Raw genomic sequence first — 15,000 nt, forward strand, 5'->3', positions numbered from 1 at the left:
TCACACACACACACACACACACACACACACACACACACACATACACACTTTCACAGACACATTCACACACACACACACACACACACATACACACTTTCACAGACACACACACACACACACACACACACACATCTCCTTGATCACAGCACCAGTAGTTGTCTGAGGCTCATTTCTTCCACATGTTCTGTGTAGACTGGACTTTGTCCAAAGATCTTTTTCTATTAACGACTTTGTTCATTTCTTATTTCTCAACATCACTGGTGGGTTCGTTTATGTGCGACTCACCTCTGAGAGTAAAGTGACTGTGGGCTTCTGTGAAATCCTCATCACTGTCTTCTTCAGCTCAGACACCCGCTGATATTCTTTAAACACCTAATTTCATGCATCGTCTGTCCCAGTGGCCAAGAGACATATGATGAATGGATTTGTTTGAGTTCTGAGCCAAAAACATCGAATGTGTTCCTGCCTCTGATTCTTTTACATGGCAGCCGGTTTCGTTTCGAAGTGGAGCAGCGAACCCAGTGAGCTGTTACACCCAGAAAGCTTTTGTTGTTAGCCAGATGCCAGTGGTGGAAACTAACTGTCCGGACGTGGCCTTTAAATTAGATTACATTTTTTGCATTTGTCTCACGTTAGCCGGTAAATCTCTTTCTCTGTGGCAGCGTATCACTTCATGGGTATTTTCTCTAATGGCTCGAAATGAGGCTGAGTCCCCTGTGGAATCAGGGAACTTCTCCTCGATGATAAACCAGCGACAAGCTTTTTCAGATCTTGTCCACTTAACGTCCCTCTGCTACCAGTGACATCATTTTGCTGCTCGCACAAAGTTTACAACGGACGACAATGTACTTTGCATCTTTAACTGAGACAAACACAAAATAATGACAATACTTCCAGCTGAAGAACGTGTTTCTCTCTCCTTCCCCCTCATCCTCCATGCATGGTAGCTCTGTGGCTAGAGGCCGACCTGAGCTACGCCATAAGAAAAAATACAAATCGCCCTCTGGTTACCAGTAGTGCAGCGTGACTTGGATTAGTAACTGTAATATTATTACTGTCTTAGAAATTGTAATCCCTTACACTACTCATTACTGGAAAAGAAATAATATTAAAGTAATGCATTACTGCCCAACCCTGGTCTGGGATAGAGTCCTGAAGTGGGTAACAACGAACAACAAAGTTGTGTAACAGGTGAAATGTGAGGAGGCTAAAGTGTGTTTTTTTCAGTAGTAATTAGTAATTTAAATGATTGTTCAATATTCAGTTTATATGAAGTCTAGTCAGCTGCAGGGATTTGTTTTATTGTGAAAACCTGCGACACATTCACTTCCTGTCAAATAACTGTCATTACCCACAGTTAGAATATTTCATTGAATCATAAAGACCAAAATAACCAGTGGCTCTGCTGCTTGTAAACAGTTATTAGCGTTTGTTAGCCTCAAGCTAACTTCACCGTCACTGAAGATCGACGGCTCTCAGGTGCTGCGACAATTCACAGACACACAAACACAACTCAGCCATGTGACCTATGTGTATGTAGCATCATGGGTTACGTGTCATATGTTAACGGGTCTGGATTTGACTTGGGGATAATAGGGGGGGTCATGGACACTTGCACGAAACGATGGTGTTTCTCTTAAATTTAAACTACTTTATCATTATTCATGTGTCTGCACAGTGTGACCTTAGTTTATCACCTTGATAACCAAGAATTGTTTAAGATCAGAATGAGGTTTGGTTGAAACGCTCCTGTTCGGTCGTCCCGATGTCAGACAGTCTGTGAACAAACATATAAAACACACAGACAAACCCAGACAAACCAAAACAGGTAGAAAACATCAGCGCATAGCAGGAAACATTAAATCATGACGTTAAGTTTTATTTTCTGGAACTATCCAGGGTCACATTCAAGCCTTTATCCCTCGTCCGCTCGGTGATGTGGGTCAAACTCGACCGTCCTGATAACTTGTCAGGATTACGGACGTGGCCTCTTTCTCTGAGCGACTCTCACTCGGCCGAGCTCTGGGGGTTTGGTGGGTGCAGCAGGAGACCGTGGTGTCAGAAAATCACACGGGGTAATTGTTTAATTTTCTACGTCTGGAATAAACGTGGGTCCAATGGTGTCATTCTGTGGGTGTTTGAGCAGGACTGGGGGAGGGGAAGGGAGGGACAGATGGTTTCTGTCCTCCTCACCCCCTCCTCCCCTCACAGACCTAATCTGACTGGGTAGGACAGGGGGAGGATGGGGGAGGGCACCGGGCATTCTACACCATCTCACCCTGTTTTCTGGCAACCACCACCACAGCCGCAGAGCCAACACTCGCAGGATATGGTGAAAAGAAGCAGTTATTCCCTGTGAGTCTGGAGGAGCTGAGCTCATGTTGGGCTGCAGCAGATTTACTGATAATCCAGCATAAGGACAGAGTGAGGACGACTTTTTGTTCTTGTGTTTGACGATGTGAGGATGCTGCCGGACGTCTGACCAAAGCCTGTTTGTGCTGGAACTTTATGGCCAAATGTAGAGTCGTGGGGTCGGAGGAAAAACAGTTTAGAGGCACGATGTCGGCATCTCAGGGGGTGAACCGCAGCGGCATCTACAACTACTTCCTCAACATGGTGGCCTATCAGGTGAGAGCGGACCAGCAGCTGGAGATCTGTTCAGTGTGGTGCTGATTGAAAAGTGTTTACTTTTCTACACATGATCTAAAGATGCTTTTATTCATTAGAACTCTGGAGTATTTTAATAATTCTAAAATTGTATTCATTATAACTCTGGAGTATTTTAATAATTCTAAAATTGTATTTATTATAACTCTGGATTATTCAAATAATTCTAAAGTTGTATTTATTATAACTCTGGATTATCTAAAATAACAGATTTTTATTATCTAGATTTTGATTTAGTTGTGGATGAAGAATTCTGATGTTTTATTTTTCAAGTGTTTTCCATCATGAGTTCATGTCCTTGTTTCATCATATCATAAATATCAAGTAGAAAGGAATCTCCACAGAGTGTTCAGAATTTTGTTATTATTATGAATGATGCATTGACATGTTAGCAGCACATTCATGTTGTAGATCTAAAAAAAGTAAAATCTTAAATGATGAATCATATTTATCTTTGGTTTCTGTCATTGTGATTTTTGTTTGAATTTCATCTGAGACACATGAGGAAGTTCTGACTTTCTTAAAGTGATCACATGTTACTCAAACAGGAGGCAGCTGGACTTTCAGACACTCCATTGACTTTGGTCCTAATTGATTATTGATTATCTATCTATCACAATCTAACGGCAGTTATTGGATGTGTTGCTCCCTCACAACGAGCTCACGCTGTCCTGGCTCCTGAACGGTGGAATGAGCTCCACAGTGACATCAGGACAGAAAGTTTACACATCTTCCTCCTCAAACTAAAAACACATGTCTTCCAACTATACCTTGAATACAATTTTAAATTAACAATTCAGTAGCACTTACATGTCACTTACTTATCGCACTTTGTAGTTTTGCTTTCTTGAAGAAATTGTACTTTCTTGATGCTTGTTGTTCTGGTTCGTTCCTCATGGTTGATGCACTTATTGTGAGTTGGATAAAAGCGTCAGCTAAATGAAATGTGATGTTATGTAATGTAGTGATGGCATCAAGTATTCATGCTCCACAGATGATGAATCCCTGAGACTTTTGTGAGCCCTCGAGCACCATGAGCTGGTTTTTCATGAAATATATTTTCCATCATGATGATTAATTTCATTGAGGATCTTGGTGTTGGGGAGTAGAACGTAACCCGTGAAGTAAAATTCTTTACACATTTGAAAATCAAACCTTTATTTGTGCTGTAGTTACACGACGGGTTACTTTGTCACATGGTTTTATCACAGATACAGAATAAGTCCGCAGGTGAGTCCTGGTCCCTCGTTCATCAGCACGTTGAACACTCAGGTGTCATTATTTACACCTGAGCTGCTTCTCGTCATGAAGTCTCCTGGAAATAGACCTGTTATACCCGGAATAATCAGAGAGTGAGTTCACATGAACGACAGCTTGGGGAGTTGCAAACGTCAAATAGTGTATTTAAAGCAAAGATCTGAATTGAACCTTGTGAACTTCTCACATGCTAAACTTGTATCACCTCAAACTGTTTGTTCATCTGTCACAAGCTCCTCACATCACTTTTTATCCAGGACGTTATGATTAACGTGTTAAATGATTTATTTATCTTTTTATTTTCTCTTTGTTATCATGTAAATATGATAATGAGTTGTAGATTAAACTCATAAATAAAACACGTTATTTACAAAAGTCAGGTGATGATGATTCTCATCTCATACTGTGTTCATGTGTGACATCATATTATCATATAGCATATCATATCATATATTATATGTAACTGTATATATCATAATATCATATATTATATATAAGTGTGTCACAGCGAGGAGGCAGGAGCAAGATCCAATCCAAAAAACTGAACTTATTGAAAAACTAAAATAAGTCTCCAGCAGAAACAAACTGAAACAGGTGAACAAGGATCAGGAAGCAGAAACAAACAGGAAGAGAAACACAGACTGAACGGACTTAAATACAAACTGGACACAGGACAAATGAATCAAGGCATTTTATGACTATGTATCACATAATTATATATATATATATATATAAGTGTTTACATTTCGTATATTATATAAATCTGTATATATGTCCACACACTGGACTATGACACTGGTCACATGATGTCTCAGAACTTGAGACAAAGAAGATTCAAGAAAATAGAATATAATAGATTTATGAGATATAAGTGTCAACCTTGATAAGACTGAACTACTTTTCCTCCCAGGGAAAGGCTCCTCCCACCCACGACCTGAGTATGACCTTTGACCACTCCGTGTTAGCCCCCCCCCCCCCCCCAGACTGCTAGGACCCTGGGTGTGACACTCGACAGTCAACTCTCCCTCACTGCCAACATTACTGCAACATCATGTTCCTGTAGATTCATGCTACACAACATCAGGAGGATACGTCCCCTTCCCACTCAGAGGGCGGTGCAGGCTCTGGTCCAGGTTCTGGTACAGGCTCTGGTCCAGGTTGTGGTCCAGGTTCTGGTCCAGGCTCTGGTCCAGGCTCTGGTCATCTCAGACCTAGACTACTGCCCCCCCCCCCCCGGCAGGTCTACCTGCTGCTGCCCTCCGACCTCTGCAGTTCATCCAGGAAGCAGCAGCTCCACTGGTCTTTAACCTGAGTTCACTGACACCACTCCGCTCCCTTCACTGGTTACCAGTAGCTGCCCACATCAGTTTCAAAACACTAGTACTTGGTACCGTGCTGTGACCGGATCGGGTCCAGTCTACATCCAGGACATGGTCAAACCTTACACCCCGTCTACTCCGCTCTGCATCGACCAATCAGCTGCTCCCTCACTGCGAGGGACAGCTGTCACTCAACATCTTGACAGTTTGTTGTCCTGGCTCCTAAACGGTGGAACCAGCTCCACATGGACATCAGGACAGAAAGTCCACACGTCTTCCTCCAGACTGAAGACACATCTCTTCAGACCACACCTCGGTCAAGAAGATGATGTTTAAACTACGTGTAGCACTTTGTAGTTTGGCAATTCTTTGAAGAAAATTGTACTTTCTTGATTCTTGTTGTTCTGGGTTTGTTCCTCATGGTTGATGCACTTATTGTGAGTCGCTTTGGATAAAGTTTTTATTATTATTGTTATTATTATTATGAACTTTCTAACATGTGATTTGTAATTCTGGTGCTACTGTTTTATTTCCTTTATTCCTTTTATCTTAGTTTTATTGCAGCCACATTTGATGTAGTTTCTTGAATATGACAGCTTCTTACTCTGCTGCCTGTACCAGTAGGTATTCAGTTTAGTTTAGAAAAGGTAATGACGTGATAATGATCTACTGAGCAGCCACATGGTTTTCATAGCGCTGCCATACAAACCAGTAGCCAGTCAGATTTACCTCCAGCCTCAGGTTCTGTGATTAAGAGGCTGAAACACCCGATGTACAACTGGAGATTATTGTTTCATTATAACAACCAGTCTGAAGGAGATCAGGAGAAGAGATGGAACGAGCACCCCCGGCTGCCCTTGGGCGGGAGCTTGTGCAGTGTGAGTGTGTGTGTGTGTGTTTGTGCAGTGTTTGCGTGTGTGTACATATGTGTGTGTGTGTCCGTTTATGTGTGTACACGTGTGTGCATGTGTATGCGTGTGTTTGTGTGTGTGTGTGTGTGTTTGTTTGTGCAGTGTGTAATGAGGTCAATGTGGTGATTCATGCAGATTATCTCTGAGATTAGCTGCTGGATACTTGTAAACATGTAGAAACTCTAATGATGATCATCTCCAACTGTTGTGTTACTGTTTCAAGTTACATTTCATTGAGCTGACGCTTTTATCCAGAACGACTCACAATCAGTGCATCAACCATGAGGAACAAACCAGAACAACAAGAATCAAGAAAGTACAAATTTCTTCAAGAAAGCCAAACTACAAAGTTCTACATGTTAATGACATATAAGTGCAACTAAATCGCTATTTATTGGATGTATTTATTTAATAATATTTCATATTTAATATGAAATAATTCTTTATCACATTGAATTGTAACACATCAGTGTTCACATCTCAACCAGATTATACCTGATTAACATATTGTATCACGTGGATTTTTTTAAATCAGAGTGATGATTGTGTGTTGACACCAGACGGTCATGACGAGAACAGAAACTTATAAAATATATATATATATATTTATATATATATATGATCCATATACTTCAGTGACTTACATTAAGTTATCTCATCAAGTGAAATAGGGTCATTGTACAAGAAAGCTACACAAGTCAAAAACTAAAACTGTAAAGTGATTAAACAGTTATATTGACTTATCCATTCATTTCTTATCATTTCATCTCTACAGCAGCAGTTATGTTCAAAAATAGTTTAATAAGTTTAATTTGACGGAGGAAAGTTCATAGAGTTCAATCTGTGACGTCTCATTTCACTTCTGAAACCAAAGCCAAGGATCTTTCCACTTTTCCTGGATGGACACAACATTTGTGTGAACTGTCCCTTTGGTCACGTTTCAGCTGTAAAATAATTCAAGCTCTGTTGTTTATTCAGTCTTCAATGAGAAGATGAAGGATGAGCTTCTGTGTATTATCCATCAGATTATGACCCACACGTGATGAGCAATAAAACATCTGGATCCACTGCAGCAGCTTTGTGAGCATGAATTCATAATTCACTGTGTCACATCATTTTTATGAGAATTTTATCTAAATGTGACTTAGTATCTGATTTTGAAAGTCGATGGCGCTTATTCATCCGTCATCAGTGGTGATGGGTTTCTGAGAGACGGACCAGAGAACAGCTGATTATTGTTGTTTTCACACATGAACACAGAGAAAGTGGACTCTGGACTTTCTCTGGAGTTTTACACATGAAGGACACAGCTGGAGATTCTCTGTGTTGTTTGTCCTGTGAAGCAGCAGCAGGTTGTTAGGTCCGATTCGTTCACACCAACAAGAACATGTGGGAACATCCAGGCGAGGGGCGGAGCCTGTAGAGCAGCAGGTTGTTAGGTCCGACTCGTTCACACCAACAAGAACATGTGGGAACATCCAGGCGAGGGGCGGAGCCTGTAGAGCAGCAGGTTGTTAGGTCTGACTCGTTCACACCAACAAGAACATGTGGGAACATCCAGGCGAGGGGCGGAGCCTGTAGAGCAGCAGGTTGTCGGGTCTGACTCGTTCACACCAACAGGAACATGTGGGGAACATCCAGGCGAGGGGCGGAGCCTGTAGAGCAGCAGGTTGTCGGGTCTGACTCGTTCACACCAACAAGAACATGTGGGAACATCCAGGCGAGGGGCGGAGCCTGTAGAGCAGCAGGTTGTCGGGTCTGACTCGTTCACACCAACAGGAACATGTGGGGAACATCCAGGCGAGGGGCGGAGCCTGTAGAGCAGCAGGTTGTCGGGTCCGACTCGTTCACACCAACAGGAACATGTGGGGAACATCCAGGCGAGGGGCGGAGCCTGTAGAGCAGCAGGTTGTCAGGTCCAACTCGTTCAAACAGGAACATGTGGGGACATCCAGGCGAGGGGCGGAGCCTGTAGAGCAACAGGGGCGGAGCCTGTAGAGCAGCAGGAGGCCGGACATGACGTATAAACTCTGCTGTGGAAAGATCAGTGTTGTTGTTTACAGCTCATCCACACCGGCGTCGGCCCTCATCACCAAAAGATCTGGAACCTCCTCGTGTTTCCAAGTTGACGTCTAGTGTCTTGTTATACGTAGTGTTATACATATTTATATACCAGCAGAGTGTTGTTATACATATTGTTATACCAGCAGAGTGTTGTTATACATATTGTTATACGTATTGTTATACCAGCAGTGTGGTGTTATACCACAGCGAGTTGTTATACGTGTTGTTATACACATTGTTATACCAGCAGAGTGTTGTTATACATATTGTTATACCAGCAGTGTGTTGTTATACATATTGTTATACTAGCAGAGTGTTGTTATACATATTGTTATACGTATTGTTATACCAGCAGTGTGGTGTTATACCACAGCGAGTTGTTATACGTGTTGTTATACACATTGTTATACCAGCAGAGTGTTGTTATACATATTGTTATACCAGCAGTGTGTTGTTATACATATTGTTATACCAGCAGAGTGTTGTTATACATATTGTTATACCAGCAGTGTGTTGTTATACCAGCAGTGTGTTGTTATACCAGCAGTGTGTTGTTATACCACAGCGAGTTGTTATACGTGTTGTTATACATATTGTTATACCAGCAGAGTGTTGTTATACATATTGTTATACCAGCAGTGTGTTGTTATACCAGCAGTGTGTTGTTATACCACAGCGAGTTGTTATACGTGTTGTTATACATATTGTTATACCAGCAGAGTGTTGTTATACATATTGTTATACCAGCAGAGTGTTGTTATACATATTGTTATACGTATTGTTATACCAGCAGTGTGGTGTTATACCAGTAGAGTGTTGTTATACGTGCTGTTATACGTGTTGTTTTACGTAAGGTTATACCAGCAGTGTGTTGTTATACCACAGCGAGTTGTTATACGTATTGTTATACTAGCAGTGTGGTGTTATACCTAATTTGATACCAGCAGTGTGTTGTTATACGTAATGTTATATGTATTGTTATACCAGCAGTGTGTTGTTATACCACAGTGAGTTGTTATACGTGTTGATATACGTATTGTTATACCAGCAGTGAGTTGTTATACGTGCTGTTATACGTATTGTTATACCAGCAGTTTGTTGTTATACGTGTTGTTATACGTATTGTTATACCAGCAGTGTGTTGTAATACCACAGCGTGTTGTTATACGTATTGATATACGTATTGTTATACCAGCAGTGAGTTGTTATACGTAGTGTTATATATATTGTTATACCACAGCGAGTTGTTATACGTGCAGTTATACGTGTTGTTTATGTATTGTTATACCAGCAGCGTGTTGTTATACCACAGTGAGTTGTTATACGTGTTGTTATACGTATTGTTTTACCAGCAGTGAGTTGTTATACATATTGTTTTACCAGCAGTGTGGTGTTATACGTGCTGTTATACGTGTTGTTTTACGTATTGTTATACCAGCAGTGTGTTGTTATACCACAGTGAGTTGTTATACGTGTTGTTATACGTATTGTTTTACCAGCAGTGAGTTGTTATACGTGCAGTTATACGTGTTGTTTTACGTATTGTTATACCAGCAGTGAGTTGTTATACGTGCAGTTATACGTGTTGTTTTACGTATTGTTATACCAGCAGTGTGTTGTTATACCACAGTGAGTTGTTATACGTGTTGTTATACGTATTGTTTTACCAGCAGTGAGTTGTTATACGTATTGTTTTACCAGCAGTGTGGTGTTATACGTGCTGTTATACGTGTTGTGTTACGTGTTGTTTTACCAGCAGTGAGTTGTTATACGTGCAGTTATACGTGTTGTGTTACGTGTTGTTTTACCAGCAGTGTGTTGTTATACGTGTTGTGTTACGTGTTGTTTTACCAGCAGTGTGGTGTTATACGTGCTGTTATACGTGTTGTGTTACGTGTTGTTTTACCAGCAGTGAGTTGTTATACGTGCAGTTATACGTGTTGTGTTACGTATTGTTTTACCAGCAGTGAGTTGTTATACGTGCTGTTATACGTGTTGTGTTACGTGTTGTTTTACCAGCAGTGAGTTGTTATACGTGCTGTTATACGTGTTGTGTTACGTGTTGTTTTACCAGCAGTGAGTTGTTATACGTGCAGTTATACGTGTTGTGTTACGTATTGTTTTACCAGCAGTGAGTTGTTATACGTGCTGTTATACGTGTTGTGTTACGTGTTGTTTTACCAGCAGTGAGTTGTTATACGTATTGTTTTACCAGCAGTGTGGTGTTATACGTGCTGTTATACGTGTTGTGTTACGTGTTGTTTTACCAGCAGTCAGTTGTTATACGTGCTGTTATACGTGTTGTGTTACGTGTTGTTTTACCAGCAGTGAGTTGTTATACGTGTTGTGTTACGTGTTGTTTTACCAGCAGTGAGTTGTTATACGTGCAGTTATACGTGTTGTGTTACGTGTTGTTTTACCAGCAGTGAGTTGTTATACGTGCTGTTATACGTGTTGTGTTACGTGTTGTTTTACCAGCAGTGAGTTGTTATACGTGTTGTGTTACGTGTTGTGTTACGTGTTGTTTTACCAGCAGTGAGTTGTTATACGTGTTGTGTTACGTGTTGTGTTACGTGTTGTTTTACCAGCAGTGAGTTGTTATACGTGCTGTTATACGTGTTGTGTTACGTGTTGTTTTACCAGCAGTGAGTTGTTATACGTGCAGTTATACGTGTTGTGTTACGTGTTGTTTTACCAGCAGTGAGTTGTTATACGTGCTGTTATACGTGTTGTGTTACGTGTTGTTTTACCAGCAGTGAGTTGTTATACGTATTGTTTTACCAGCAGTGAGTTGTTATACGTGCAGTTATACGTGTTGTGTTACGTGTTGTTTTACCAGCAGTGAGTTGTTATACGTGCAGTTATACGTGTTGTGTTACGTGTTGTTTTACCAGCAGTGAGTTGTTATACGTGCTGTTATACGTGTTGTGTTATGTGTTGTTTTACCAGCAGTGAGTTGTTATACGTACAGTTATACGTGTTGTGTTACGTGTTGTTTTACCAGCAGTTGAAGATGCTGACCCGTCTCCTCCTCCTCAGATCTGCTGCTGCTGTGGTCCAGCTCCCTGTTCGCTCTGCTGTGCCTTCTGTCCTCCGGTCAGGTCGTCCACCAGCACCCGGGTCATGTACACCCTCTTCCATATCCTGAGCTGTGCCGTCTCCTGCCTCATGTTGTCCCGCACCGTCTCTGAGCTCGTCAGGGAAAACGTGAGTCGCAGCTTGTGTCATGTTTGGTTCTTTAATTTGAGAAGATCTGACTTCAGGCTGAAGATGATGCTGATTTAGTTTTGTGACTTCAATCACAATTGAATTTCAGACAAATTGACAAATAATGATTCTGACACTAAGATTTGATAAATATGTGTTTGAGTAGAAATCAGGAAACAGTAGTAACATCCCAGGATGGTTTGTGATTGGCTGCCTGTCAGATACAACAGCCAATCAAAGAGACTCAATGACAAACAGGGTTAGGGGGTCAGGGTTAGCCTAACCCTGACCCCCTAACCCTAAGAGGATTTAGAACAAACAAGTAACACAACAGTAGTCGAGGATGTATTTAGGTCCTGTTTTATACAAATACGCCATTACAATGATTAGTCCTGCAATAAAACCTCACTTAAATATTATTGATATAATGTCTGTTATTGTATTATTAATACTGATATTATACTGTGGTGGCCCTACTACTGTGTATACAGTCAATTTTATATATATTTTATTTATAATGTCATACGTCGTCAATGTGAAATCTAAATTAAAGGTGGTGGAAGAAAAGTAGTGGAGCAGAAGAATAAAGGAACAGAACAGCAAGTTTGTCCAGTTATACAGCAAAATAAACATGTGACATGATGTCACATTTTATAAAGCTAAGGTTTATTTATACACTGTCAGGAACCCAGACGCAGGAGCCGGTAAAATAACGAAAGGTTTCCTTTAATGAGGAAAACATTTTACTACAAAAGAACAAGATACAAAAGCAAACAAACGTTAACAGAAACAGAAAAACACTGGAAACCAGAAAAGAAAAAACGGCTAAACTGAAAAAACCTTATAAACACTGGAAACAAGATGGCGACAGAAGACGGACAAAGATAAAGGGAGAGAGAAACAAGACGGGATGAGTGAACAGGTGAAACAAGGAAAAGGTCCATAACAAAATCCATAAACTCTGTAGCTCAGAGCTCAGCGTCATGACAAAGAGCTGAACAGGCTCACACCACACACAAGAATATAAACATATACATACACAAAATGAGAGCAAAACGTTTATTAATAAAACATCACACATTTTTGAGAATTGAAATATTCCACAAAAAGAGATGAAATGAAGTGGCTCTTAAACAATAATTAAAATGTTTCTGAGCGGTTCTGATATGAAGAAATGAACAGTTCCAGAGATTAGACACAGCCGCTGTAAAGACCTAAAGTCCTGAGCTCAGGATGTCCAGAAGCAGCAGGTTGACCTCGAAGCACAGAAAGAGCAACTGAAGCAACAGTGACATAAAATGGTCTCATTTCAAATCTTCAATCAAACAATGGTAGTAACAGAATGATCTTAAATCAATCGTGTATTCAATCAATCAATTAATCAATCAAATTATATTTGTATAGCCCATATTCACAAATCCCAGTTTGTCTCATGGTCTTTAACAAGGTGAGACGTCCTCTGTTCTTAACCCTCAACAAGAGTCAAACTACTAAAACCTTTAACAGGTAAAGAAGGTAGAAACCTCAGAGACACGTGTGAGGATCCGTCTCCCAGGACGGATCCTCAGAGACACATGTGAGGATCCGTCTCCCAGGACGGACACAAGTGAACAGATGTCCCGTGGAACAGAGAACATCAGAGAGATCAGAGTATTTACAGCTTTGATTAGAATAAACACTTTGTAGCTGAAGGTCAATGAACTGATGGATTATTGTCAGTAATGGTCGAGTATCTGAGGAGGGTCTGAGGATCCACCAGAGTCAACGATCAGGATCCACTGCCGCCATCAGGATCCACCATCAGCTGCCACCTCGACGTGGTCCACCATCACTATCAGATGCTATCAGCAAAATTCATGTCCCTAATGTGTTGTGTGTTGTGTGTGTGTGTTCCAGGTGCCTTTCTTTAACATGGTGTGTGACCAGGCGCACGGCGGGGGTCACTGCGAGATGTTGGTCGGATACTCCGCTGTCTACAGAGTCTGCTTTGGCACTTCCTGTTTCTACCTGATGATGGCGATCTTCCTCATAGATGTAAAGTCCAGTCAGGACTTCAGAGCGCTGATACACAACGGGTCAGACGTCATCATCACCTAAACATCAGTATTATTACTGTTTCATCATCATATGGAGGAAATTATATTATTATATTGTAAATTTTCTGATTATTAGATAAATTATGATTATTAGATTTATATCACCTTTATCCATTTAGAAGAGAACAAATATCCTCAAACACAGAATGAATCAACACAGGAACTCAATCTTCTGTCCTTACCTAACTGTGAATTTACAGTGAGAGTTTCCCTGAATGAGAATATAGTTGATCTGTAGACAGGAGAAAGTCTCTTCTCCGCTCACCTGACCCGGCCTCAGTCTATTTACAGCTCTCGGTTGTCACACTTTCCACCGTGCACGCTCGCTGACGGAGCTCGGATTAGGATTTGACAGACTGCTGCTCCTCTCTGGAGCAAATCTCCTCACCAGACTCACAGCGAAAGGTTTCAGGGTCTTTGGCAAAGGTCGCAAAGGTCGCAGCTCTGGTCTGTGACCCAGTGCCCTGAGGAAATCTGTGCAGGCCACAGACTGCAAACACTTTGCTTTCGAATCCCTTCAGCATTGAAATGATTTTAAATGATCTTCTTTGATCTGGTTTTAGTGACGTCAGGCAAAGTGTGTCACAACCAGGAAAAAGCAGTTTAATTAAATAAAGTACAGAATGGAACAGCAGTAAAAAGAGGTGAAGGAAAAGGCAGTAAAATATGTTATAGTTTAATTCAAATAACAGAAGCAGAGAGGATGAAAGCAGAAGATTTTAACACTGAACCTTGGAAACTAACCGGTGGTTCTGTGTCGTCTGTCAGCTTCTGGTTCTTAAAGTTCATCACCCTCCTCGGGACGTGCACGGCCGCCTTCTTCATCCCGACAGAGTCCTTCCTGCACGGTGAGAGACTCCCGCTAGAGGGCAGCAGAGAGCCGCTCTGCTCTGAAGGAGCAGAAATCTGCTGATTTCACTTAAATCTCTGAAATCAGTTGATTTACGATTCACACGTTCCTGAAACTAATCACATGAACTAAGGCTCTTTTCTTTTCCACAGCTTGGCATTATGTGGGTGTGGTCGGAGGATTCGCCTTCATCCTCATCCAACTCATCCTCATCACAGCTTTTGCACACACATGGAACAAGAACTGGTGAGATGAACATAATGTCCATTATTTTAGATTGTAAGAGTGATATCAAATATATATTAATGATCAAAAATAGGGTTAGGGTTCGGGTAAATACAAATCCTAACCCTATACCCTCTATATATCAAACGAGTCCTGACGTCAGTCTCATAAAACATCAGTGACGGCAGATTCCTGCAGCCAGGTTCCAAATGTGGTGTAGAACCGAAAAGAGCGGAGGCTGCAGCAGATTCATGGAATTACACAAACAAGTGTAATTCTCAGGTGTCAATTTATTGCTGGAAAAAGTCCTGGAAATTCTTTACTGACATGAAACACAAGAAATCCTGACTTCAGACGCAGAGCCCGTTTCCATCTCTGGGACTAATAACAGTGAACTATCATCA

At 41.1% G+C, this 15,000-nt stretch overlaps 1 protein-coding gene across 2 annotated transcripts in view; it reads left to right on the plus strand.

The window, feature by feature from the left end:
• The first annotated feature begins 2,267 nt into the window (after positions 1-2,267).
• The window catches only part of serinc4 (serine incorporator 4), a 22,721-nt gene continuing 9,988 nt past the window's right edge, over positions 2,268-15,000 (plus strand). For both annotated transcript variants that reach the window (XM_034573801.1, XM_034573790.1), the window contains exons 1-5: positions 2,268-2,628; positions 11,258-11,425; positions 13,322-13,500; positions 14,290-14,369; positions 14,524-14,617. In XM_034573801.1, coding sequence (XP_034429692.1) covers positions 2,509-2,628; positions 11,258-11,425; positions 13,322-13,500; positions 14,290-14,369; positions 14,524-14,617 — 641 coding nt within the window. In that variant the 5' untranslated portion in view covers positions 2,268-2,508. The remainder of the gene's footprint in view (positions 2,629-11,257; positions 11,426-13,321; positions 13,501-14,289; positions 14,370-14,523; positions 14,618-15,000) is intronic.

This window comes from Hippoglossus hippoglossus, chromosome 3 (genome assembly GCF_009819705.1).
Source record: "Hippoglossus hippoglossus isolate fHipHip1 chromosome 3, fHipHip1.pri, whole genome shotgun sequence".
Taxonomy (NCBI): domain Eukaryota; kingdom Metazoa; phylum Chordata; class Actinopteri; order Pleuronectiformes; family Pleuronectidae; genus Hippoglossus; species Hippoglossus hippoglossus.